Source organism: Aythya ferina (genome assembly GCF_964211825.1).
Source record: "Aythya ferina genome assembly, contig: HAP1_SCAFFOLD_136, whole genome shotgun sequence".
NCBI classification, from domain to species: domain Eukaryota; kingdom Metazoa; phylum Chordata; class Aves; order Anseriformes; family Anatidae; genus Aythya; species Aythya ferina.
The window spans coordinates 202,070-227,009 of NW_028181389.1; the positions used below are offsets into that span (position 1 = coordinate 202,070).

At 44.8% G+C, this 24,940-nt stretch overlaps 1 protein-coding gene and 1 pseudogene across 2 annotated transcripts; both read left to right on the forward strand.

The window, feature by feature from the left end:
• The first annotated feature begins 17 nt into the window (after positions 1-17).
• On the forward strand, positions 18-16,932 carry LOC311428762 (zinc finger CCCH domain-containing protein 11A-like; annotated as a pseudogene). Its single transcript has 17 exons — positions 18-70; positions 458-632; positions 833-952; positions 1,732-1,855; positions 2,286-2,488; positions 3,037-3,156; positions 3,662-3,720; positions 5,203-5,305; positions 5,509-5,574; positions 6,094-6,585; positions 6,809-6,885; positions 7,597-7,789; positions 8,430-8,599; positions 9,014-9,075; positions 9,620-11,396; positions 12,007-12,069; positions 16,818-16,932. The product of its transcript is annotated as a zinc finger CCCH domain-containing protein 11A-like (transcript).
• On the forward strand, positions 15,895-23,116 carry LOC311428768 (zinc finger CCCH domain-containing protein 11A-like). The gene is made up of 8 exons (XM_084540058.1): positions 15,895-15,949; positions 19,305-19,357; positions 19,745-19,919; positions 20,120-20,239; positions 21,019-21,142; positions 21,573-21,775; positions 22,458-22,577; positions 23,083-23,116. The coding sequence occupies exons 3-6, from the start codon at positions 19,866-19,868 to the stop codon at positions 21,686-21,688; spliced, it is 414 nt and encodes a 137-aa protein (XP_084396184.1). The 5' UTR covers positions 15,895-15,949; positions 19,305-19,357; positions 19,745-19,865; the 3' UTR covers positions 21,689-21,775; positions 22,458-22,577; positions 23,083-23,116.
• Positions 23,117-24,940: the final 1,824 nt, after the last annotated feature.

Here is a 24,940-nt window from a genome sequence, read left to right on the forward strand (position 1 = left end):
CTTGGTTCGGCCTACAGGAGCAGTTAACTGGAAGCCTTTGAAGATCGATAACTTTGCTGAGGTTGTCCAGGTAGGTGAAATCGAAGACCCACAGGGCCTGGAACGTGCTGTTTAATGCGTCCTAACTGTGTTCTAGAGAAGTTATTTGTAGCCATAGTTGATTATTGACTTGCATGTATCATCAGGTGGTTTTTTAAGGAGTGACTCCGTTTTCAGGCTTCCAGATGTGCTCCAGGTCATATTATTGAGGATGTGGAAGAGAACGCTTGCTGACAAAGCTCCTGGCAGCTTTACAGAACTTTAATATTTAGTTAGTTCATGTAACAGCTGATTTCAAGGCTTTGCTCTCTTTGAGAGACTGATAACTTGATTTGATTAACTGAAGAAAGCTGGAAAAATGTTTGTTCCTCATTATTTTTCACTTGTTACTTTCTTTCGGGTTACTTTTAAAAAGAAGATTTCACTGATCACAAGCCAGTAGAAGACTTTCAGCCCAAGCAAGGGTGAAGACAGCTCTCTCCAAGAGCAGAGGAAGTCCCTGTGGAGAGAACCCGAGCTTGTTAGCAGAACTCGTCGGCATGTCTAAACAAGGAGACGATTGCTACTTCTATTTCTATTCTACCTGTAGCAAGGTATGGCTGGCTTTCCTTTGCTTTGCTTTTTTTCCCCCTTTTTTTCAGGAAGGAGTAGATTAGGAGGAGGAAGCACACTGGTCTTTGGTTAACTTGAGAACCAGATAGATTGTGAATTCAGTTGTAGCACCATTAGGCAGCAGCATGGCCATTTTTGAGGCTGTACTCTATTTTCCTTGTTGGTTTCCTTTTGGTTCCAGGGAGACAAATGTGCCTACCGCCACTGCGAAGCTGCTCTGGGCAATGAGACGGTCTGCAAGCTGTGGCAGGAGGGTCGTTGTTTCAGGAATGTCTGCCGATTCAGACACATGGAAATTGACGTGAGTGCCTAACAATGTGTTCTCAAAATAAATCCACAAAAGCATTTTTCAGTGCCGTAGGTGTACTGATTGCGCTTTTGCAGGATAGATTTGTTTGCTTCAAAATCATACTGGTTTCTGTTACCAAGAGAGGGGGTGGGAGGAAGCAGAGGGAAATAAAATCAATGCCTTAGGTATGTCTTAGCAAGATATTTGTTTATTTTTTTTTATTAGATGCTGACAGTTTTCTCAAGAGATGCAGAATAGCTGTTAAATAGACTGCTAAAACGTGCTGGAGCAGGGGGGTAATAAACAGGCTGTTCTATCCTCATGGGAGCAGGCTTGATAATGAACTATCAGGTGTCTTCTGACCCACAGTCCTTCAGATAACGCTGTTGTAGCTGCCTGGGGTAGGAAGTGGGGAAAGTTAAAGGTGCAGCAGAACTAAGTCTCCAAGAAGTAGTTCTAGACAGGGTTAACCTAGGCAATTTCAGATGTTCTTTTTCCCTCTGAATAATCCTAGTATAATCCTAGGTGTATTAGTTTAAGCCACCCTCAAGTGATGTCTGAGAGTGCCTGTCTTCTCAAACTGAGTGATGACCAAACTAAATGTGCATAGTGGTTACAGCTTATGCAAACTTTGTGAATATGCCCAGAAATACTACACTTAACTGAGAAACTGACCTTTGGAATGCTGTTTCAGCACTGTGTTGTGACAGCTGTCACGATCTGGAGCTGTGCATCTCTTTGCAAGCCTCAGGTGCATGTTATCACGAGCTTTTCTTTCTTTCTGTCTTCAGAAAAAGCGCAGTGAGATTCCTTGCTACTGGGAGAACCAGCCGGGAGGCTGTCAGAAAGCCAACTGTGCTTTTCATCATGCAAAGGGACGTTACATCGATGGACAATTCTTACCACCAAGCAAGAGTGAGTTTAGGTCCTTTTTCTTTAAGCGCTGAAGAATTAATTTTGAGTATTACTTAGTGGGTGCCAATCCTGTAGGGGGCGTCAGGTAACTGTTCATTTGTGAGGGCAGGAAAAGGTCTGCAGTCATAGGTGTACTGCACCGAGTGTACTGCTGGTGTTTGTTTTCTGCTTTCGTGCTCAGCTTCTCTTTGCTTTGTGTGATGTTTGCCTTGCAGTTTGCTTCCTGTTGTTTCCGCTTTTGCTGGGTGGTAGGGAGATGTGTTGTTGTTGGAAGGGAAATCATTGTTCACGGTGTAAGCAGTGATGGGATGGGCAAAAGGAGATGCTGAATTCGTTGTCTGTGCGGGTTATCTGCCTTTGCTACCATCTCTTTGCATTGTGGTCAAAGTTTTAAACTGCCATATTACCGATGATCCTCCTCTTCCTCTAGCTACACTGCCAAGTCCGCCTGAGTGCGCGGACGATGATCTGAAAGTGGCTCAGATGTCACTGCAGCAAAACAAACTTTCTGTCCAGTCAAATCCCTCTCCACAGCTAAGGGGGTGACGAAAGTGGAAAACTCTGAAAATGTCCCAAGCCCTACACACCCTCCAGTTGTAATCAATGCTGCAGATGATGATGAAGATGATGATGGTGAGCATGTTTTGGTTCTTGGAAGGAATTTGTGCTGTAAATGAATGTGTTAAATCTTTGGTTCTTGGAAGGAATCTGTGCTGTAAATGAGTGTATAAATCACAGATGACCTGAGGTCTGACTAGCGATAGGGCAGGCAGTCTGGCCAGGTCCCTGGTGGCTTTGTCTGGCAGTCAGTGGACAGAAGCTGAAACGTTGGAGGAAAGCTTAGAACCACTCCTGGCTTTAGCTGGTCTTTTGTGTAAAGTTCTATGTGAAACTAGGAAGGAAATTTCTTTTTTCTGTCTGAAGAGCAATGTGTTGTGTAGTAGTTAAAGCTGCAGAGAGAATCTAGAGTCCTAGATGTTTTGTCCTAGTGTATTCTACTTAGGAGTTCATCAGGTCAGTGTAGCTGTTTAAAAACAAACAAACAAACAAACAAACAAACAAACAAAACAAAACAGCAACAAAGTTTTTTATATGAACCATGGGCTGAAGTGTCACTGCATGAGCTACGTAATCATGACCAACCTGGTCTATGCATAACTGAATCGATTTTTCCCCTTCAGACCAACTTTCTGAGGAAGGAGAAGAAACTAAAACTCCCGTCCAGCATCCAGCTGCGGAAGGCAAAAATGGATTACGGGTGATTTCCACTCGGAAAGGCAGTTCTATTACTACTAAACAAGGTATGCCAGCACCTTAGTAGGATAAATCAGAAGAACTTGACAGTTAAGTCAAAAGCAGCGTGGTGTAAAAACACAACAAAATGTAGGGGTGCTGAATGGAGTCGGTTATTTCCATGATCTCATTTCTGCCATTAATACCATCATGTGCCCATTGGGTCAGAAAGGTGAACTCCTTTTCTTTACTTTTGGAGAACAAAACAGGGCCACAGCATGGAGTTTAAATGGCTGCACGTGCAGCCTTGCAACCACTGTTGATAAGCCATATCTAACGATAGAGGGATCTAATATTGTGTAAATGGATTAAAATTAAAACTACATTTTGAACCCTGAAGGATGAAAGGAGGGGCAAAATGCCATTGGTTCTATGGCTCTTTCACTTGTGAGGAGTGTTGACAGGCTTTATTCGAAATACTTCAGAAAGTTCCTGAGCGCTAAGAAGCCTGAGGACCTGTGGTCCTCAGTGAGTGCCTCTAAGCCTGTCTCATGAACTGTTTCCTGTTTTCAGAGGGCAATCTGAATTTTGGAATAAAAACACTTGAGGAAATCAAATGGCAGAAGATGAAGGAAAAAAATAAGAGACACGGTGGTGAGTTAATATTGCCTACTTTCTTATCCTGTTCACGGCAGGTGATGGTGACTGGGAGCTGCTTGAGGGACAGACTTCCATTTTTAGCTGGGGGCATAAAGCAACCTGATTCTCAGCCAGCTGGTATTCTAAATGGGAGTCCAAAGGGCAACCAGAGGCAAATTAGTCACCTCTCTTCTTTACATGCTCTGCTTGCTGTATTTTTGACAGTAACAAATCATTTAAAGTTTTTTGTTCTTTGTGATAGTTTTTTACGTTGGGTAAACTTCCTTATGTTTTGGTTGCTCTGAACAGAAGGTTCTTCAAGATCTTCTCTTCGTCCCGTTGATTCTATGATTTTTCCTGCTCCAGAAGAGGAAAATGTCCGGACAGTGGTGAGAACTGTGACAGTGTCTTCCAAGAAAGGTAATAATGAATGCTTTTGTTTTGATTTCATTACTCCTAAACTGGAGGGTTAAGCAATAATTAAAACAATTCACCCATGTTAGCCTTCTGGTGCTGCCTTCTGTTCAAAACGTGCTTTTATGCTTAAAGTCCCTGGTTGTACTGGAAAGATTTGGTGCTCAGGTTAAGTGCAGTGGCAGGAGAAAAAAAAAAGTGTCAGTATGCCAATAGGGGGGTAACTGAAAAACAGAAGAGTAACGAGAAGAGCGAGCTGTAGAAGCCAGTGCTATATAAGAAGCAATTTCTGAAGCATTAAAGAGGCGTACAGTGGCAGGTGTGGACACAGTATGACAGGTGTTTGTGTATAAATTGTTTAGAGCTGTGCAAATGCCTTTTAAAGGGAAAAAAGTGTGGAAGTACTTTTACTCGTAGACATTCACCTTAGAAAGGAATATTTCTCAGCATTTGCACCTAAGAATATTCTGCTTGCTTATGCAGCTTTGTTCTGCACAAAGTATAGGTGTCAAGCAGACTCAGATTCACTCTCTACTATCTCAGCTGGAATTTGAAGCAAGCACTGAGACTATTAATATTTTTTTTCCATGTTAATTATAGTTAAAATATGAGTTTGTGTGGTCTAGCTGTCAAAACAGTGTCTGACTAGGGTTTTTTGGACATGGGCTAACAGGATAATATTTCTGTTGGCTACTGGTTTCTGTGAAATAGAAAAAAAAATTCCCTTTTGTTTTAGGGGAGGAACCTGTGGTTCGAGTAGATCTTGCTGATAGACAAGGAAAACGGAAAGCCTCCGCGGGTGAGAACTTTTTACGAGCTGTTACGTAGGTGCTGCCTTCTATATATGACTGCATTAAAGAGTATTTGTGATGTATGAAAGGAAAATACATTGCAGTGGAGATCTGTGTTGACGGCAGAAATGGAAAAAAAAAAAAAAAAATCATTTAGCAGCTGAAAGGCAATTCTATGAAAATATGCTTGAAAAAGAGAAGCTTATTGTTGACTGTTCTCAAACCTTCCTGCAAAGAAAAGTTCTTACAATATTCCTTGTTTTCTCTGAAGATGATGTAGGCAGCCTTCCAGTGAAGCGCAGCCTTGCTGAAAGGCTGGGGAAGAAGGTAGAGGCTCCGGGAAATGCTGACAAAGCACCCAAGAGAGAGACAGGTACTAAACGGGCATCTGGATTGGATTCCTGGGTTTCGTATTTAGTCTTTCTGTTTGTCCTTTTCCAGTGATGTTTCTTTTTGCATGTTGGCTGAGGTCGTAATCACTGGGATTCAAAGCTACCTTTCCTGTCTTGTTTTGAAATGTGAACCTGAAGTTGACATTATGCAGCCTCCCTAATTCGTTCTTTTTCTGTTTTGCAGTTCGAGTTCCCAAGTCTCTGAAGGACAGGCTGGGATTACCTCCTAAACAGACCAGTACTGAGAGAGGTAACAGCTAGATCTTAAATATGCTTTCTCCTCCGTCCTTTCCACGAACTTGGACTGCTTTCATACATCCCTACAAACTAATTTAAACGAAAACAAAGAACTGACGCCTCTTGGTTGAGTGCTGAAGCTCTTCTGACAGCCACTATCAGAACTCTGGCTCTAGGTGTGTGTTTATTTTCTACTTGTGCCTTGTCGAGGTTTTTAGCTGCTTCTGTGAACCGTTACGTACAATTAGAATAGAACCACTGCCAGGAGCAGGAATTTGAAATGCAGTCTGAAAAAGTAATAAAGTAAAGCAGCATTTCTGTGTAGCAGTTCTCTCTGGATAGGGCTGGTCTTCAAAATACAAGTGGCTCAGAGGAGGAGGAGAATGTTGTTCTAAGGATATTGTTCTAAGATGCATTATTGGGAACGCTCAAGATGAGTTTTCCTTAGTGCTCTGACAAATTTTGGAGACTTAAAATATTGCTGGACTCTCTTTAAATGTTGGTGCTTCTCCTCATTTCTTGATGATGACAGGGAAGGCTGCTAAGCCGATGGGAGAGATCCATGTGAAAACACTGGAGGAAATCCGTCGTGAGAAAGCTCTTCAGAGACGCGAACCTCAAGCCAAAGCCGAGGCTGAAGGGCACGGTAAAACTGAAGATTCCAGCGCAGGGGCAAGAGCTGCTCGTGCAGGTCGCATGCAAACTTTCTCTGAAGCCTTGTCTGAAAAAAAGAATAATCGCTTGGTAGAAGAGAAGAAAAAAGCAGGAGAATGCCATAGCAAGAGCAAAATTCAGGGTGAGTCCAAGAAGCAGCTCGCTCTGTCCGGGCCCAGCAAAGGGCAGGCGAAGGAGCCGGCAGGAAAAGTCAAGCCAGAAGGAGAAGTGCGTGTTAAAACCTTGGAAGAAATAAAGCGTGAGAAAGCTCTGCGGATGCAGCAGAGTGAAGGAGATGTGCCAGCTCCCTCAGCACAACCCGGACCTGCCCCAGCAGAGCAGAAATCTTTATGGAGCACAAAACTAACAGGTAATAAGATGCTTTAATGCCTGCCCCAGTGAGGTGCTTCCCATATTGAGCAAGTTCAGTTTGCTCAGGATCTGCTTCATGGATAAATGCTGAATGGCTTGCACATTGTAGCCTTTCTCTCTCTCTCTCATGGGACACAAGGAAATAAATGCACAAAGGAAACAAGTACCCAGCTTTCTTTATTTCTGCCGTTGACAACACTTTTTTTTGTCTTTTTTTAAAGCACCTGAAAAAGAAGAAAAGAAGGCAGTGGAATTGAACCGGCCTTTTCCTAAACTTTCCTCTGGACCTGATGTACAGGTGAGTCCTCTGTGAAGACACACATACATTCGTACAATTTCTGATAATTCTGACAAGTTTTGTTACTCACCGTGTGCCACCCTCTTGAGTGTGTTCTTACCCTTCAGCAGCTGGTAGGAGCTGCAGTGCAGTCTAAATCCTATCGCCAGCAGCATTTCCAGACAACTCTGTAATCCTCAAACTTGGAATCAGTCTGTTTATACCACAGCAAGAAAGAAACCCTGTTAGCACCAGCTGAAATCTACACAGTTAACGTGGAGGGAATTCTTTTTGTTCTTACTGACTTGATCTGTCAGACATGAAGGATTTAATACAGAAGGCCAGAGTTCTGTGTTCAAGGAAATCAATCTGTCAGTGGATACTGTATAGGGGAACTTGTATGACTTTCTGCTGCTTAAAAAGAATGTGATAAATAGATGTACAGCAGAACACCCTAGCTGTTTAAAGAAGCTTGCCATAGTGGATATTGCAGATATGTGAGACTGCGTCCATAGTAAAGCATGGCTCTTGTTACAGGCAGAATTTTATGGGAAAACAAACAAACAAACAAACAAACAAAAAAAAAACAACAGTAACCTGAACGAGATTAATATGCTGTTCCACATCAAGACCATTTTGGAGGGATTGCTGATCAGATTTTCTTAACGAAATCTCCACGGATTTTATTTATTTTTTTTGTCCTACTCATGCACTACTTTTCTTTCCTTCTAGCCCACTCAGCAGAGTGGAACTCGTAAATGTCCAGAGAAGAGCTTTGAAGAGAGACGGTGGGAGAAGTGGCAACAGAGAGAACAACAAGAGAAGCTTCGGCAGGAGGAAGCTGCTGTCAAATCTACTGCTGGCTTCTTTAATACTGAACCAGCAGGGAAAGTGGCAGCTCAATTTCAGGGCCAGGAAGCTAAAAGTAAGTGTTGAAGGTTAAGAGTTACTTAGGTTGTCTTCTGAAATACAGACAGAAGATGACAATTCTCATGCTGTAACTCTGGCTGGGTGCATTTTGCCACGCAGTGCTACGAAGCAAAGGGTGTACTTTCTTTTTCTTAGTTTGCTTCTTTTCCTGCCAGCCAGATGTTAGGTAAGGAACGGGAGACTAGAAAATGACACTACAAATGTGGACTTTGTAGAACAACTTAACTGTGGGACATCACTGCAAGGGAGAGGAAGCTGGTACAAGAGTTGCATACACTCTTGTCCTACTATAACTGCTGCTTTTTCCTTTCCTAGCGGGAGCGGGACTTTAAATATAAAAGCTGTCTATATTTGTGAACCTAGCTTGCACTTAGGATTGCTATGTGTCTGAGGTTTCCCTTGTCCTGGATTATTATTTACTGTAGCTCTTCGGTTTCTTTGTTCCTTTGTATGGCTTGTTGGTAGACAGAGTTTACTATGTGGAAAAGATTCCTGAGAATCCAGGCAATGGCGGTGTAATTGTGCTGGCCAAATGCATTTAAGTGTGTAGAAGGACTGTGGAAATGATTAAGAGAACCTGGATTTTTCCTGAGGCAGAGCAAGACTGTATCAGTTCTCTCTTCCTTTTACTCTAGCCAACTTTATGACATCTGCGAAGCCTTCGCGTGGGAAAGTCACTTTCCCCAAGAAGAAGGCACTGAAACGTAAGGCACCTGGGAGTTACCCGTCTGCCATAGCAGCTGTGGAACTACAGACTGCCTTTGATGCTGACATGATGGGACCTCCAGCCAGAAAAGCAGCCATGGTAAGGCCAGGGGCTAATGCAGCGATGGATCCCTTGTTAAATTTCTACCCTCCTCTATTTGAAAAGGTGGAAAACTCAAACGTTCTGCAGGCCTTCTGTTTCCTTAGAAATCCAGTAGCTGTCTCCAGGATGCTTGTAGAACCCTTCTGTATTTATGAGATGAATGGCACTCTTTAACCGGTACTCTGATGCTGTGATTTCTCTGGTGTGGGGGATTTTGTCCATTAATGCCATGTTCTTAAAAGACACCAGATCGTGAGTAACCTCCAGGTGAATGTGAACTTTCTTCAGGAGCACCTTGGTTTTGTATTTTGGCCACGGCTCCGCAATGCCAGAGGAGAAGCAGTGTGGAGGAAAAAGCTATTAAGGAATCTTTTACCCATGTGTCATAAATACTGTTTTGCTGCTTTCTAGGGTGTTTCAGACGTGCCGGAGCACGTCCCAGCCATCAGACTTGAAGAAAATCCCCAAAACAGGTGACAACCCCAACTTGTTCTTTTTCTTAATCAGTGTATATCCCCAGGGAAACATAAGTTCTGTCACATGTGGGAAAAAATGAGGGTTCTGAGATAATTGAAGCCAAAATCCATCAAAGGAATAAGTCACCTGAAACCACTTTCTAGCAGCTAGCAGGATTGCTTAATTAGGCTTTCTTGAAATGCTGCAAGTCAGCACAGCTTTCCGGTGACTTCTTGGGTTGTCTGAATACCTGAACGAGGATGAGGTGAAGTTCTACTTCCTCGTGAGGTGATAGATGATGAGTAGTGTCCTCTGCCTTTTGGTCCTCAAGAATGCCACCTCAACTCCAGGTGCCCTGGCTTCACAGATAAACCCCCAGACTGAAAAATGTACCTGGTAACACATCGGGCTCTAAATGTAGCCCTGGGTTGATTGATAACAATCCCTGTGTAAGATTGAAGCATAGGAGGGCTTGCCTACAGTTTTAAGAGCCGGTTTGCAGGAAAAGGATTTCCCGTTAAGAAATGGCATATCCTGATTGTTCTTTCTTGCTCTCCCAAGACCTGAAGTGCGTCTTGGAAGCCCGGAAAGATTTGAGGAGCAGATGGAGATGGATCTCGAGACCTCGACCTCAGCTTCTTCCCAGCCAGAAGAGGCACGGACACGCTGGCTGAGTTCCACAGGGAACGTGCCCTTATCTGCGGATGAAGATTTTGAGAAGCTACTTTGGGAAATCTCAGGAGGCAGACTGGAAGCCGAAATCGACTTAGACCCAGGGAAGGACGAGGATGACCTCCTCCTTGAACTCTCCGAGATGATTGACAGTTGAACTGCGTAGTCCTAGGGTATAATTAAAAAAAAAAAAAAAATTAAAACTGTTCTTCTTGTTGGATACCCCGAGGTGATCCTTTTTCTAACTGAGGCTTTGCAATGAGACTTAAAGCACAGTCCGAAGTGGTAGAAATTGGCAGGATCTGCCCTCAGTTGTCCTAAATTTCCCTGCTGGTCAGAGTTAAGGTCTTGTGCATCCATTCTGTAACTATAGGTGGTTACCTTCGATATCGAGAGGACAAAGCACTTCTTTTGGCACAGAAAGATCTCCATTGGCACGCCATGGTGGCTGCAAATCGATCTTCTGATGGAGCGATGCTCTGAAGGCTTAAATGTAAAGCTTCTTCCTTCCTCCGCCCTTGGCACAACTCGATGTTGGGCACATTGTGAAGCTTCGGTGTTCTGATTTCTCGGACAGTTGATAGCCAAATCCTGGAGTTACTATGTCAACTCTTGACTTTTACTCGTGTATGCCATTGTTTTGACTGTACCCGTGTCAGATGATGAAGCTGTAGGGGTGGGAGGGAGCAGAATCGTTGTTCCAGTGTGTTGTGGACCAAACTTGCTGCCAGGAATGGGGGTGGGGGTCAGCCCACCCAGCCTTCCTTTCAATTATCAGGGAGGATCAAATGGTGAAAAGCAGCAGCTCTGCCATGCGGCTCCACTACCCCCACTCCCTTCTCTTGTGCTATACCAAAGTTCCCCCAGGCTTTGGTTGGTGCTTTTTGCCTGTGTGAGGACTCCGGGGCGAGCAGTCGGGACTCTGCCGCAGTCACAGGGTCGATGAAGGGTTGTTTAAGTGCCTCTTGGTTTTAAAAGTTGCTCCCCTGAGCTGCTGGCTCTGCTGCCTGCTACAGCAAATGTTCGGGTGCCATCAGCATCGCACTTGGGCGTGGGCACTGACCCTGCGGAGGACAGAGCTGAGATTCGGGTGTATTGTGTACCCTGCCACCAGCCATCGTTTTTTTTCCCCTAGCAGATCAATTTTGAATTATTTTCCGAACTTTTCGCGGCACGGTAGGCACTTCCCGCTATGATTTGTGAAGCTGTGGGGGCCCTCAGGCATTTGCTGCTGGCAGAGGAAAAGCGCTTGTCGAATTTGTTGTAAATACTTAATGTTTGGACAAAACCACGCGTCTCTGTGTGTGTGTGTGTGTGTGTGCTGTGACGCCCCGGCCCCACCAGGGAAAACCTCCGCCGACGAAACTGCTGCTGGAGCTCACGCAGGCCTTCATCGTGCCGAAGGACTTCACGGGGACTTCTGGCGGCTCAGAAATGGGGGAGAAAAAGCAAACTCAGGAGGAGGAGAGCTCAGAGACTGCGCCCACCTGCCCTCGCTTTCCCTTCACCCCAAGAAGCCCTGTTCTACCATCAGCCTTCGCCTCTTCTGCCTGCGGTGCTGGGAGCGGGAGCGGCGAGGCGGCAGCAGCCATGGCGTACCGCGGGCAGGGCCAGAAGGTGCAGAAGGTGATGGTGCAGCCCATCGTATCCTTCCTGCGGCTGGGGGGTGCCGGGGAGGTGGGTGGGGGGCGGCTCGGACCTCAGGGGGCTCGGCCCGGGCCTTGAGGCCTTGTCGCGGGGCCCTGAGGCCTCGCTGTGGGGTTTGGGGCCTTGTCCCGAGCCCGGAACTGTCGTCCCCGTGCTGAGCCCTTAACGCAGCGCCCCAGAACCTCATCTTCCGCTACCTGCAGAACGTGAGTACCGCGGGGAGGGGGCGGGGATGGGGATTTGGGGAGTGTGGGGGGAGTGGGGAGGGTCTGGGGATTCCCCTCGGTGAGTTTTCGGCTCCTGGCTGTGTCCCGGGACGGGTTTGTGGGGGATGGAGAGCTGTGCGGTGTGCTGGTGGGCACAAGGAGCCCGGCATTTCCCCCTCGTGTAGCCGGGCGTGCAGGGGTGTTCCCTTGTGACTGGAAACGTGTTCTTCACCAAACGTGTAGTATTCACCCGATGGTATAACGCTCAAATGTCAGATTGCACATTGGAACTGCCCCTGAGAGTTGCTCCTCGGAGCGTTTGGGAGCTGTCGTGGCTGTGGCTAGCAGGTATTTCTGAACACATGAGAGAACAAAAGTGCTCAGTGTTTGTGGCCCGACTTACTCTCCTCCTTCGTTCTGCAGAGGTCGAGGATCCAGGTGTGGCTCTATGAGCAGGTGAACATGCGGATAGAAGGCTGCATCATCGTGAGTATCCGCACGTCCCCATGTTACATCTTTCATTTTGCCTCATTCACAATCGTGTTTTTTGGTCAAGAAAAGTTATCACAAGGAAAAAGAGATTTGTACTTCTCTGCCTTTCCCCTCGCCCTGCCCTTCCCTCCCGCTCCTGAGCTCTTCGTCAGGCCTTGCTGGGCCCTCTGTCCGGCTGTCTGTCCGTCCATCCGAACCTCTGGCCATCTGTCCCACCACCCTGCCCCGTCCCTGCCCTCTCCCTAAGGAAGCAAAGAGTCCCCGGTCTGCCTTCATGGGGGGGTTGGGGGGGGGGGGGAGGGAGAGGGGAGGTTCTGCTGAGAAAAAAATGAAAGATTTCCCCCTTAACGGGCGCCTTGCGAGTTCTTTCGAGTTCCAACCTTCTGCCTTCCTTCCGTAGCAGTGCCTCTAAGGGGTGCGCTGTAAGGCAGCCCTCATCTGGCGCGTTGCTCCTCCGTTCCCCCAAGGAACTGCCTTCAGGATCTGACTAACTCTGGATGCACCCGGTTGTCGCCTTAATTTCTCCTTTAGCTTGCTGAAAACAAGCCGGTTGGGTGACCTTTTGCGTTTCTCGCTTAAAATTTGGATCGAGGAGGTCTGTGTTTCCTTATGCTGATGTCCACGCTGAAGGTGCAGAAGGGTTCCATGCTGTTGCTTGGGTCAGCCTTATTGCCAGGTTTGGAATGTTTAGCCTACCGGTGCTTCGGTGCTGTTGGGCTGCACTCAGAGTGTGAGCTCTGGGCGTTATTTCTCAAATACTGCGTTATTTGAGCGTACAGACCCGAGATATTCTGCGGAGAGGTGATTTAAGGCACGTCAGAACCACCGCTGCGGCGTGTGCCAGCGTCGGACGCCCGTTCGAGTGATCGGGCGGAGCAGGTGAATTGAATTTGGTGCTGGGTGGCGAGGTGGTGTTGGGGGAAGAGCTAGGCTAAGGAGAGCTTCCTCTTGCTCTGCCCCTTCCCATCTCAAATGGCCGCTTCCTGGGGAGATGGGTTCGTTGGGAGGTTAACTACAACGTTACAGTGGGGATGAGGAATCACCTTTAGTCCCGTAGGTATTTGCTGCCAGGCCGCAGCATTGATTTCAGAAATTGTATTTAAAAAAGGGAAAAGAAAGGAAAGATGTATTCTTTAACATACTCTCTTTTCTCGGAGAGTAGATGGAGGAGCTTCAGCCGTGCCCTTCCTCCGGAAACGATTCCCAGTGTCTGCTCAGACACTGAGGAGGAAAATGGAGGAGAGCCACCCGATAGAAATAAAGGAAAGAAGGGGTCATGGATTAAGGGAAAAGCACTACTTAAAAAATTGGTGCTCTCTAAAAACGGGTTAAGGGTTTGGGACCTGCAGGTGCTGCCTACACCTGTGTGCGTTGCAGTCGTGCCTGTTGCCACTGAGCAAAACGGGGAGAGCTGCTTTGTCGAACGCGGCGTGTTAAAGCACGTGCCACTGCCTGGAAGAAAAGCACGGACTTCCCTCGTGTGGGCCTTCTTCCCTAGCGATCTGTGGTTTACCTGATGGTTTCCCATAAGCTGAGAATGTTTAAAAGAAAAAAAAAAAAAACAAAAATCAAAAACCAACACCAACGTTGAGAGTGGTGAAGCAGATCCTCACGTGGGGACTCAGAATCAGCGGTGACATCACCATGCGAAGCATTGTGTGTGCTTCGGGTTGGGGCTGCTGCGAGCCTCGCAGCGGGGAGGGAGAGCGGATCCGGGGTGCCTCTGTGTCAGCCCTCTGCCCTGGTGGCTTTGTGAGCACTGAGAGTTTGACTCCTGTGTTCCCAGCTTTCGCTTCCGCACCTGCGGTGTGGCAGAGCCAGCGAGCTGCTTGCTCAGCTGGAGGAGGAAGAGGAGTGACCTCAACATTGCCGAGGTAAAGCACAATTATTGAAAAGATTTGGCAAAGATGTGGGTTGTACCAGCGCGGCTCCTGCAGGTGCAGCAGATCCTGGAGCATTCGAGAAGATAGAGAGGGTTTTCTTCATGAAAAGAATGCTGTTAAAAGTGTTTTCATGCCAGAAATTAGGATAAACGCCTCTGTTGTTTGACATCCTCTATTGAGCTGGCACATTGGCATTACAGCGTACCTGGCACGCTGTTTGTATTAAAAAAAAAAGGTATTTTATTCAGGGCAGGCCAGAAACCTGCCTTGGCACTTGCACATCGCAGCAATGCTTACAGACCCTGCATCCTGGCTGCCAGGCCAGGATCTAAATCCGATGGTGCTGTTGGTAAACTGAAGCTCAGGAAGCGCTTCTGGGTTTTTTTGTCCTTCCATGTGAATTTTTACCCTGTGAAGATGGTGTATTAAGCTATTTTCGTAACAACAAATAGGTTTAAAAGCAGTTTCAGTTTAACATCTACACGCTTGGGTGTTATTAACAGAGCTTTGTATACTGAGCTGGTGCTTGGTAGGAGAAAAAACATCAATCTTACCTGGGAAACCTGGACCCCCTCAGCTACATACTGCTATGAGGAAACTCAGATGTAAGAACACACTTAAATAACACCTCACCAGAGCTGTTGTGCTCCTGACCACCAAAGGCACCTTTTTCCAACACCGTCGTACTGGAAGTTGATGCAGCTGGTTCCATCCGTAACATGTGACTGTACAGTGCTGTAAAAGAACTATTTTTTCACAGCTTTGGAGAAAGTGAAGCAGAGAAAACCACGCATAACCACTGATACCTGGACCCCAAACTGCCACAGGCTGACGGTGATGCCCACTGGATATCTCCTGATACCCTGCTGCCTTCTGACTGCTCCAGCAGAAGTCCTGTTTTAATTAGCCAGCAGGTCCCTCTGAGGGAGGGACTTTGCTAAAACTCCTGCCGTAGGAAGTATCCTACGGGAGCCAAGTTGCTAAACTGATGTGTGGTTTTCCCTTAACCCCCTCACCCCTGACTTTCCAGCTCCTGACAGCACTGCCAACGTGTGCAGTGTCACCGTGTGCCATCTAGGTGCCAGCTGCCATGGTTTATATATTGTAAAATTAGTGATTTGGGACTCGTGAGCACTGAGGAGAGGCTAGCAATTGCTTAAGAGCTTTCCTTGTGTCGCTCTGGGGCAGGGAGATGGGTGAAACATCTTAGGCTTGAAAGTGATTCCCTGCAGAGTGACGTGCTCAGATCTGCACAACAGATCTGTCGTTTTGGTCACCTTATTAGATCCCTGCTTGAGAGGTTGCTTGCAAGAATCGATTCCTCTTCACCTTGATGTGTCAAGCTAAAGACAAATCTGTGCCGAAGCACTGTTTGATCAGACGAGTGCCTCAGTTCAGGATTGTTCTTTGACAGCTACAGAAACAGCAGGACGATCAGCGCCTTCAGGAACAGATGAATTTGATCTTGAGGCTGTCGTAAAACAGGTCCCTGAAGTCTGAAGACTGTTCAAATAGTTTGGGCCAGCAAGGAGCAGCTGTACGTGGCGGCTGCGGTAACTCGGGGCTCCGAGTCTCAGAGAGCGTGGTGAAAGGTGACCCCCAGCTGGCTGCTGGAGGAAGCTGAGGCAGCGTTCAGCTCTAACCTTTGCCTTCTTGGCTGGCATCTTTGCACTCCTGCTGTCAGTGGGTGTTGAGTGTCCTTCCCGGCAGCCTCAGAACGTGCCCTCAGATGTAGGCAGCATTTAGCAGCTAGAATTCCCTCAAATAGAAAGAGTACAAATGATGCGTTTTCTGCTTTTGCTTTGGAACTCTTAGCTTGAGGTTTTCCTGCAGGCCATGAGGTTTCTTGCAGCAGCAGGGATGAGTTGTGTTAGCAAGAGGCTGTTCTGTGCTTCGACTGTGGGAAGATGAATGGTTACGTGTGCACCGTTAAATATAACTTGACACCTAGCACACCGCACTTGCAGCCTGTGGGGTGCTTTAACAAGCAGGTAAATCAGCAGAGGCTGTTTTGCAGCCGGGGTGATGCTGGGTGATTAAAAAGCAGGGGCAGAACAAGGAGTTTCTAGTGTTTGTTCTTGCTTGTCATCCGACTCTCCACTTCCACTGTTCTTTAAAAAAAACAAAAACAAACAAACAAACAAATAAAAAAAAAAAACAAGCAAGGGGTAAGCATCTTAATATCTTTATTATAAATGGAAGGCACAAAAGAGGCCAGCAACAGAGACTGTCCAAGAGAAATGCTTTGTGCTTTATAAACAAACAAGGAAGTACCCTTAGGTGGGTGTGATAATCCTCCTCTAATGCGTTTTTGGGGTGCAAAAATAGATTTGTTCCTTTCTTGCTCTTCTCTGCAGGACAAAGGCAGAATAGGCACTGCAAAGTTAGACCAGGGAGGTCAGTTTGTTCCGTACTGAGAAAGACAAGCCTGTAAAACAAACTAGACAGATTTTCTTTGTACTATTCATCTTCCTTCAGCAAAGGCAAAGCTTATGACACTTGTTGGTGTGTATTTCCAGACCCCCAGCTACTGGCACTGTAGCGCATCTCTAATTCTTTGGTACAAAAGGTTCAAAATCTCTTAATGCAAAAATTTTACCAGCACCCTGGAGCAAAAAAAAAGAAATCTAAAACCCTTACCAACTTCTATTACAGACCTGCTGAGTGCACCAGAGTTACTCATTTTTATTCAGGCTTTCAGGGGCAACTTCAGTTGGTTTAGCGCTTGGATTGCTATGTTGGCAGATGTCAGTTTAAAAAAAAAAAAAGCTTTTGAGGTCCTTTTTAAAATGAGACTGCTTTTTTGGAATTTGGAATACTGCAAGGTATCGTTGGTTTTGCTTTCTTCCCATTCCTTAGACCAGATCCATTCAGATTCTGAACAGCGTTCCCGGTGTGTTCAGGAAAATGGAAGGCAACAAGCAAAATGATGAGCTCCTTGGGCAGTCAAAAGAGCTAAATCTGGAGAGTGTTTTGAGTCAAACTTCCATGCTAAGGAGCACCAGTAATTGTTAGAAGTAGCTGCAGAGGAACCTGCATGGCACTGGGTGTGTTTCTGAAGGTGCTAAAGGTCCGAAGTGACGATTCCTATCCATACTAAAGAAGAGAAGGAAACCTTGCACTTAACTACTGTTTTTATTCCCTTTGTCCAGCAGTCAAAAGCAGTAACTAATATGAGAACCCAACTTTTCCTCTCTTTATTTTAGATTTGGGAAAATTCCCTGCCAAAACAATATTTCCTGGAAAATTCACTAGTGTTTGTGTGAGTAAAAGCTTCCAACCTTTTATTATTAATTTGTAAGAACTATTTCATCCACTTTTGTCCAGAAGAGTCAGAAATAATTTGCACAGAAATGTGCAGCGTTTTAATGAAAGGATTCAGAATCACTCTAATTTGAACTGGTTGCAGGTTTTGTGACATTTAGTGTCTTTAAAAAAAAAAAAATCAAAATTTCTGACTTCATATCAGAAAAAAAGAAAAAAAAATGCTTGTGGCGAAATAAAATCTGTTGCAGCTCTGCTCATCGAAAACTCATTGGCTGTTAAATTGGACCTAAGTCGTCTTCTCTAACCTTTCATGATCCTGCAGCAATGGCTGATGATGGATATATGGATTAGGGAACAGCACGTGATGGCAAACCTGTGGTATTTGCTACTGTACTGGGTCTGGCTGGAATGTTTACTTTCCCTGCAGCAGCCCATACAGTGCTGTACTCTGTACTTGTAGCTGGAACAGCAGTGTTATCACACCAGTGTTGTGTGTACTGCTGAGCAGCAGTGGCACAGCATTGGGCCTTTCTCTAACCCTCCTAGGGGGTGGGCAAAAAGGTGAGGAGAGAAACATCACTAGGGCAGCTGACCTAAACCAATCAAAGGGATATTCCATACCATGTGATGTCCCACTCAGCAATAAAAGGTGGAAACAGGAAGAAGAGGGGAGGGGTGGGCTCTCGTTGGGAAAACGTCGGTCCTCCTCTCGAACACCGGCTGCGTGCGTTGAGGCCTTGCTTCAAGGACGTGGTCAATCATGGCTCATTTGTGGGAAGTAGAGAGTAATTTCTTTCCTCTGCACTTCCATATAGCCTTCATTTATTTTGTTTGTTTGTTTTCCTCCCTTCTTTTTATTTTTCCTTTTCCCCTCCCCTTTCCCTTTTTATTTCCCCTTAGTTAAATTGTTTAGTTCATGGTAGTCTTTATTTAATTATTATAATTTTTTCCCTTTAATTAAATTATCCTTATCTCAACCCGTGAGTTGTTCTTTGCTTTACTTCTCCCCCTCCTCATCTAAAGGAGGGGGAGTGAGAGAGCGGTTGTGGGGTTTAGCTGCCCAGCACGGTAAAACCACCACAGCTACAGCGCAGAAAGAAAAACCAAATTGCTTCCAAAAAATCAAAGTAATTCAAAATCCTTGGTATCATGCAGCCGTGCCACTGGCAAAGTGAGCATTCCCCTGCCTCTCAAAGCTTGCTGTACCCTTGATCTGCTGTCTTGCTGCTGTTAATTGATTGCAACTCTACATGTCTGATCAGGGCTACGAGTTGTTCTCGATATGGAGATCATACAACATCTACTGTGCACGCTTGTGTGTATAGATATGTTTATCCTGTATGCATGTACATCCGTATGCATATTTGTGTGCTGGCCCCCAGATCCCTCATGTTACAAAGCATCGGCCTCGAAGGCATACTCATCAAAATCTTTTGCAGAGCCTCCATTTTTTTCTAGTTCCCTCAAAATGAGAGAATTTTTACGCGCTCTCTGTGTCGAAAAGGCAAAAATTCTGATTTTCAGTGTCGCTCTCGCTAACTTTCTCTCACTCCCTCCTCGTGTGTGTATAAACACAGATGTGTGTATGCGTATGCACATCTGTGGATTTAGATGCACTGGTATGTTTTTTGCTGTACAGGTAATAAAGACGGGGAAAGGTTTTTGTGTTTTCTTAATAGGTGAAGAAATCTTGAAGACCAGAGATTGGAACATGCTGAATTTTAAATTAAAAAAAAAAAAAAGAAAAAAAAAGTTAAATTGTCCGGCTGTGGAAGATGGAGCCTCATTTTTGCAGCCACTTTGAATCACGAGTTCATCTCTAAATGCGCTGTTTTTTTTTTTGTTTTTGTTTTGTTTTGGTTTTTGTTTTTTATTTTTTTGAAGAGCTAACTAACCGTGGCTGCATCCAGTCTGAGAGAGCATTCAAATGGACTTGCTTCCTCTCTTAGTTATAAGCTGTTTAAAAGCGCATCCTATGTTTGAATTGTGGATGAGAGGTTCCCTTGGCAAAGTGAGGAGGAAAATTCTTCCTACCCCTTTATTATTAATTCACGGATTCAGTCTTGGTTCGGCCTACAGGAGCAGTTAACTGGAAGCCTTTGAAGATCGATAACTTTGCTGAGGTTGTCCAGGTAGGTGAAATCGAAGACCCACAGGGCCTGGAACGTGCTGTTTAATGCGTCCTAACTGTGTTCTAGAGAAGTTATTTGTAGCCATAGTTGATTATTGACTTGCATGTATCATCAGGTGTTTTTTTAAGGAGTGACTCCGTTTTCAGGCTTCCAGATGTGCTCCAGGTCATATTATTGAGGATGTGGAAGAGAACGCTTGCTGACAAAGCTCCTGGCAGCTTTACAGAACTTTAATATTTAGTTAGTTCATGTAACAGCTGATTTCAAGGCTTTGCTCTCTTTGAGAGACTGATAACTTGATTTGATTAACTGAAGAAAGCTGGAAAAATGTTTGTTCCTCATTATTTTTCACTTGTTACTTTCTTTCGGGTTACTTTTAAAAAGAAGATTTCACTGATCACAAGCCAGTAGAAGACTTTCAGCCCAAGCAAGGGTGAAGACAGCTCTCTCCAAGAGCAGAGGAAGTCCCTGTGGAGAGAACCCGAGCTTGTTAGCAGAACTCGTCGGCATGTCTAAACAAGGAGACGATTGCTACTTCTATTTCTATTCTACCTGTAGCAAGGTATGGCTGGCTTTCCTTTGCTTTGCTTTTTTTTTCCCCTTTTTTCAGGAAGGAGTAGATTAGGAGGAGGAAGCACACTGGTCTTTGGTTAACTTGAGAACCAGATAGATTGTGAATTCAGTTGTAGCACCATTAGGCAGCAGCATGGCCATTTTTGAGGCTGTACTCTATTTTCCTTGTTGGTTTCCTTTTGGTTCCAGGGAGACAAATGTGCCTACCGCCACTGCGAAGCTGCTCTGGGCAATGAGACGGTCTGCAAGCTGTGGCAGGAGGGTCGTTGTTTCAGGAATGTCTGCCGATTCAGACACATGGAAATTGACGTGAGTGCCTAACAATGTGTTCTCAAAATAAATCCACAAAAGCATTTTTCAGTGCCGTAGGTGTACTGATTGCGCTTTTGCAGGATAGATTTGTTTGCTTCAAAATCATACTGGTTTCTGTTACCAAGAGAGGGGGTGGGAGGAAGCAGAGGGAAATAAAATCAATGCCTTAGGTATGTCTTAGCAAGATATTTGTTTATTTTTTTTTATTAGATGCTGACAGTTTTCTCAAGAGATGCAGAATAGCTGTTAAATAGACTGCTAAAACGTGCTGGAGCAGGGGGGTAATAAACAGGCTGTTCTATCCTCATGGGAGCAGGCTTGATAATGAACTATCAGGTGTCTTCTGACCCACAGTCCTTCAGATAACGCTGTTGTAGCTGCCTGGGGTAGGAAGTGGGGAAAGTTAAAGGTGCAGCAGAACTAAGTCTCCAAGAAGTAGTTCTAGACAGGGTTAACCTAGGCAATTTCAGATGTTCTTTTTCCCTCTGAATAATCCTAGTATAATCCTAGGTGTATTAGTTTAAGCCACCCTCAAGTGATGTCTGAGAGTGCCTGTCTTCTCAAACTGAGTGATGACCAAACTAAATGTGCATAGTGGTTACAGCTTATGCAAACTTTGTGAATATGCCCAGAAATACTACACTTAACTGAGAAACTGACCTTTGGAATGCTGTTTCAGCACTGTGTTGTGACAGCTGTCACGATCTGGAGCTGTGCATCTCTTTGCAAGCCTCAGGTGCATGTTATCACGAGCTTTTCTTTCTTTCTGTCTTCAGAAAAAGCGCAGTGAGATTCCTTGCTACTGGGAGAACCAGCCGGGAGGCTGTCAGAAAGCCAACTGTGCTTTTCATCATGCAAAGGGACGTTACATCGATGGACAATTCTTACCACCAAGCAAGAGTGAGTTTAGGTCCTTTTTCTTTAAGCGCTGAAGAATTAATTTTGAGTATTACTTAGTGGGTGCCAATCCTGTAGGGGGCGTCAGGTAACTGTTCATTTGTGAGGGCAGGAAAAGGTCTGCAGTCATAGGTGTACTGCACCGAGTGTACTGCTGGTGTTTGTTTTCTGCTTTCGTGCTCAGCTTCTCTTTGCTTTGTGTGATGTTTGCCTTGCAGTTTGCTTCCTGTTGTTTCCGCTTTTGCTGGGTGGTAGGGAGATGTGTTGTTGTTGGAAGGGAAATCATTGTTCACGGTGTAAGCAGTGATGGGATGGGCAAAAGGAGATGCTGAATTCGTTGTCTGTGCGGGTTATCTGCCTTTGCTACCATCTCTTTGCATTGTGGTCAAAGTTTTAAACTGCCATATTACCGATGATCCTCCTCTTCCTCTAGCTACACTGCCAAGTCCGCCTGAGTGCGCGGACGATGATCTGAAAGTGGCTCAGATGTCACTGCAGCAAAACAAACTTTCTGTCCAGTCAAATCCCTCTCCACAGCTAAGGGGGTGACGAAAGTGGAAAACTCTGAAAATGTCCCAAGCCCTACACACCCTCCAGTGTTAATCAATGCTGCAGATGATGATGAAGATGATGATGGTGAGCATGTTTTGGTTCTTGGAAGGAATTTGTGCTGTAAATGATTGTGTAAATCTTTGTTTCTTGAAGGAATTTGTGCTGTAAATGAATGTGTTAAATCCTTGGTTCTTGAAGGAATTTGTGCTGTAAATGAATGTGTTAAATCTTTGGTTCTTGAAGGAATTTGTGCTGTAAATGAATGTGTTAAATCTTTGGTTCTTGGAAGGAATCTGTGCTGTAAATGAGTGTATAAATCACAGATGACCTGAGGTCTGACTAGCGATAGGGCAGGCAGTCTGGCCAGGTCCCTGGTGGCTTTGTCTGGCAGTCAGTGGACAGAAGCTGAAACGTTGGAGGAAAGCTTAGAACCACTCCTGGCTTTAGCTGGTCTTTTGTGTAAAGTTCTATGTGAAACTAGGAAGGAAATTTCTTTTTTCTGTCTGAAGAGCAATGTGTTGTGTAGTAGTTAAAGCTGCAGAGAGAATCTAGAGTCCTAGATGTTTTGTCCTAGTGTATTCTACTTAGGAGTTCATCAGGTCAGTGTAGCTGTTTAAAAACAAACAAACAAACAAACAAACAAACAAACAAAACAAAACAGCAACAAAGTTTTTTATATGAACCATGGGCTGAAGTGTCACTGCATGAGCTACGTAATCATGACCAACCTGGTCTATGCATAACTGAATCGATTTTTCCCCTTCAGACCAACTTTCTGAGGAAGGAGAAGAAACTAAAACTCCCGTCCAGCATCCAGCTGCGGAAGGCAAAAATGGATTACGGGTGATTTCCACTCGGAAAGGCAGTTCTATTACTACTAAACAAGGTATGCCAGCACCTTAGTAGGATAAATCAGAAGAACTTGACAGTTAAGTCAAAAGCAGCGTGGTGTAAAAACACAACAAAATGTAGGGGTGCTGAATGGAGTCGGTTATTTCCATGATCTCATTTCTGCCATTAATACCATCATGTGCCCATTGGGTCAGAAAGGTGAACTCCTTTTCTTTACTTTTGGAGAACAAAACAGGGCCACAGCATGGAGTTTAAATGGCTGCACGTGCAGCCTTGCAACCACTGTTGATAAGCCATATCTAACGATAGAGGGATCTAATATTGTGTAAATGGATTAAAATTAAAACTACATTTTGAACCCTGAAGGATGAAAGGAGGGGCAAAATGCCATTGGTTCTATGGCTCTTTCACTTGTGAGGAGTGTTGACAGGCTTTATTCGAAATACTTCAGAAAGTTCCTGAGCGCTAAGAAGCCTGAGGACCTGTGGTCCTCAGTGAGTGCCTCTAAGCCTGTCTCATGAACTGTTTCCTGTTTTCAGAGGGCAATCTGAATTTTGGAATAAAAACACTTGAGGAAATCAAATGGCAGAAGATGAAGGAAAAAAATAAGAGACACGGTGGTGAGTTAATATTGCCTACTTTCTTATCCTGTTCACGGCAGGTGATGGTGACTGGGAGCTGCTTGAGGGACAGACTTCCATTTTTAGCTGGGGGCATAAAGCAACCTGATTCTCAGCCAGCTGGTATTCTAAATGGGAGTCCAAAGGGCAACCAGAGGCAAATTAGTCACCTCTCTTCTTTACATGCTCTGCTTGCTGTATTTTTGACAGTAACAAATCATTTAAAGTTTTTTGTTCTTTGTGATAGTTTTTTACGTTGGGTAAACTTCCTTATGTTTTGGTTGCTCTGAACAGAAGGTTCTTCAAGATCTTCTCTTCGTCCCGTTGATTCTATGATTTTTCCTGCTCCAGAAGAGGAAAATGTCCGGACAGTGGTGAGAACTGTGACAGTGTCTTCCAAGAAAGGTAATAATGAATGCTTTTGTTTTGATTTCATTACTCCTAAACTGGAGGGTTAAGCAATAATTAAAACAATTCACCCATGTTAGCCTTCTGGTGCTGCCTTCTGTTCAAAACGTGCTTTTATGCTTAAAGTCCCTGGTTGTACTGGAAAGATTTGGTGCTCAGGTTAAGTGCAGTGGCAGGAGAAAAAAAAAAGTGTCAGTATGCCAATAGGGGGGTAACTGAAAAACAGAAGAGTAACGAGAAGAGCGAGCTGTAGAAGCCAGTGCTATATAAGAAGCAATTTCTGAAGCATTAAAGAGGCGTACAGTGGCAGGTGTGGACACAGTATGACAGGAGTTTGTGTATAAATTGTTTAGAGCTGTGCAAATGCCTTTTAAAGGGAAAAAAGTGTGGAAGTACTTTTACTCGTAGACATTCACCTTAGAAAGGAATATTTCTCAGCATTTGCACCTAAGAATATTCTGCTTGCTTATGCAGCTTTGTTCTGCACAAAGTATAGGTGTCAAGCAGACTCAGATTCACTCTCTACTATCTCAGCTGGAATTTGAAGCAAGCACTGAGACTATTAATATTTTTTTTCCATGTTAATTATAGTTAAAATATGAGTTTGTGTGGTCTAGCTGTCAAAACAGTGTCTGACTAGGGTTTTTTGGACATGGGCTAACAGGATAATATTTCTGTTGGCTACTGGTTTCTGTGAAATAGAAAAAAAAATTCCCTTTTGTTTTAGGGGAGGAAGCTGTGGTTCGAGTAGATCTTGCTGATAGACAAGGAAAACGGAAAGCCTCCGCGGGTGAGAACTTTTTACGAGCTGTTACGTAGGTGCTGCCTTCTATATATGACTGCATTAAAGAGTATTTGTGATGTATGAAGGGAAAATACATTGCAGTGGAGATCTGTGTTGACGGCAGAAATGGAAAAAAAAAAAAAAAAATCATTTAGCAGCTGAAAGGCAATTCTATGAAAATATGCTTGAAAAAGAGAAGCTTATTGTTGACTGTTCTCAAACCTTCCTGCAAAGAAAAGTTCTTACAATATTCCTTGTTTTCTCTGAAGATGATGTAGGCAGCCTTCCAGTGAAGCGCAGCCTTGCTGAAAGGCTGGGGAAGAAGGTAGAGGCTCCGGGAAATGCTGACAAAGCACCCAAGAGAGAGACAGGTACTAAACGGGCATCTGGATTGGATTCCTGGGTTTCGTATTTAGTCTTTCTGTTTGTCCTTTTCCAGTGATGTTTCTTTTTGCATGTTGGCTGAGGTCGTAATCACTGGGATTCAAAGCTACCTTTCCTGTCTTGTTTTGAAATGTGAACCTGAAGTTGACATTATGCAGCCTCCCTAATTCGTTCTTTTTCTGTTTTGCAGTTCGAGTTCCC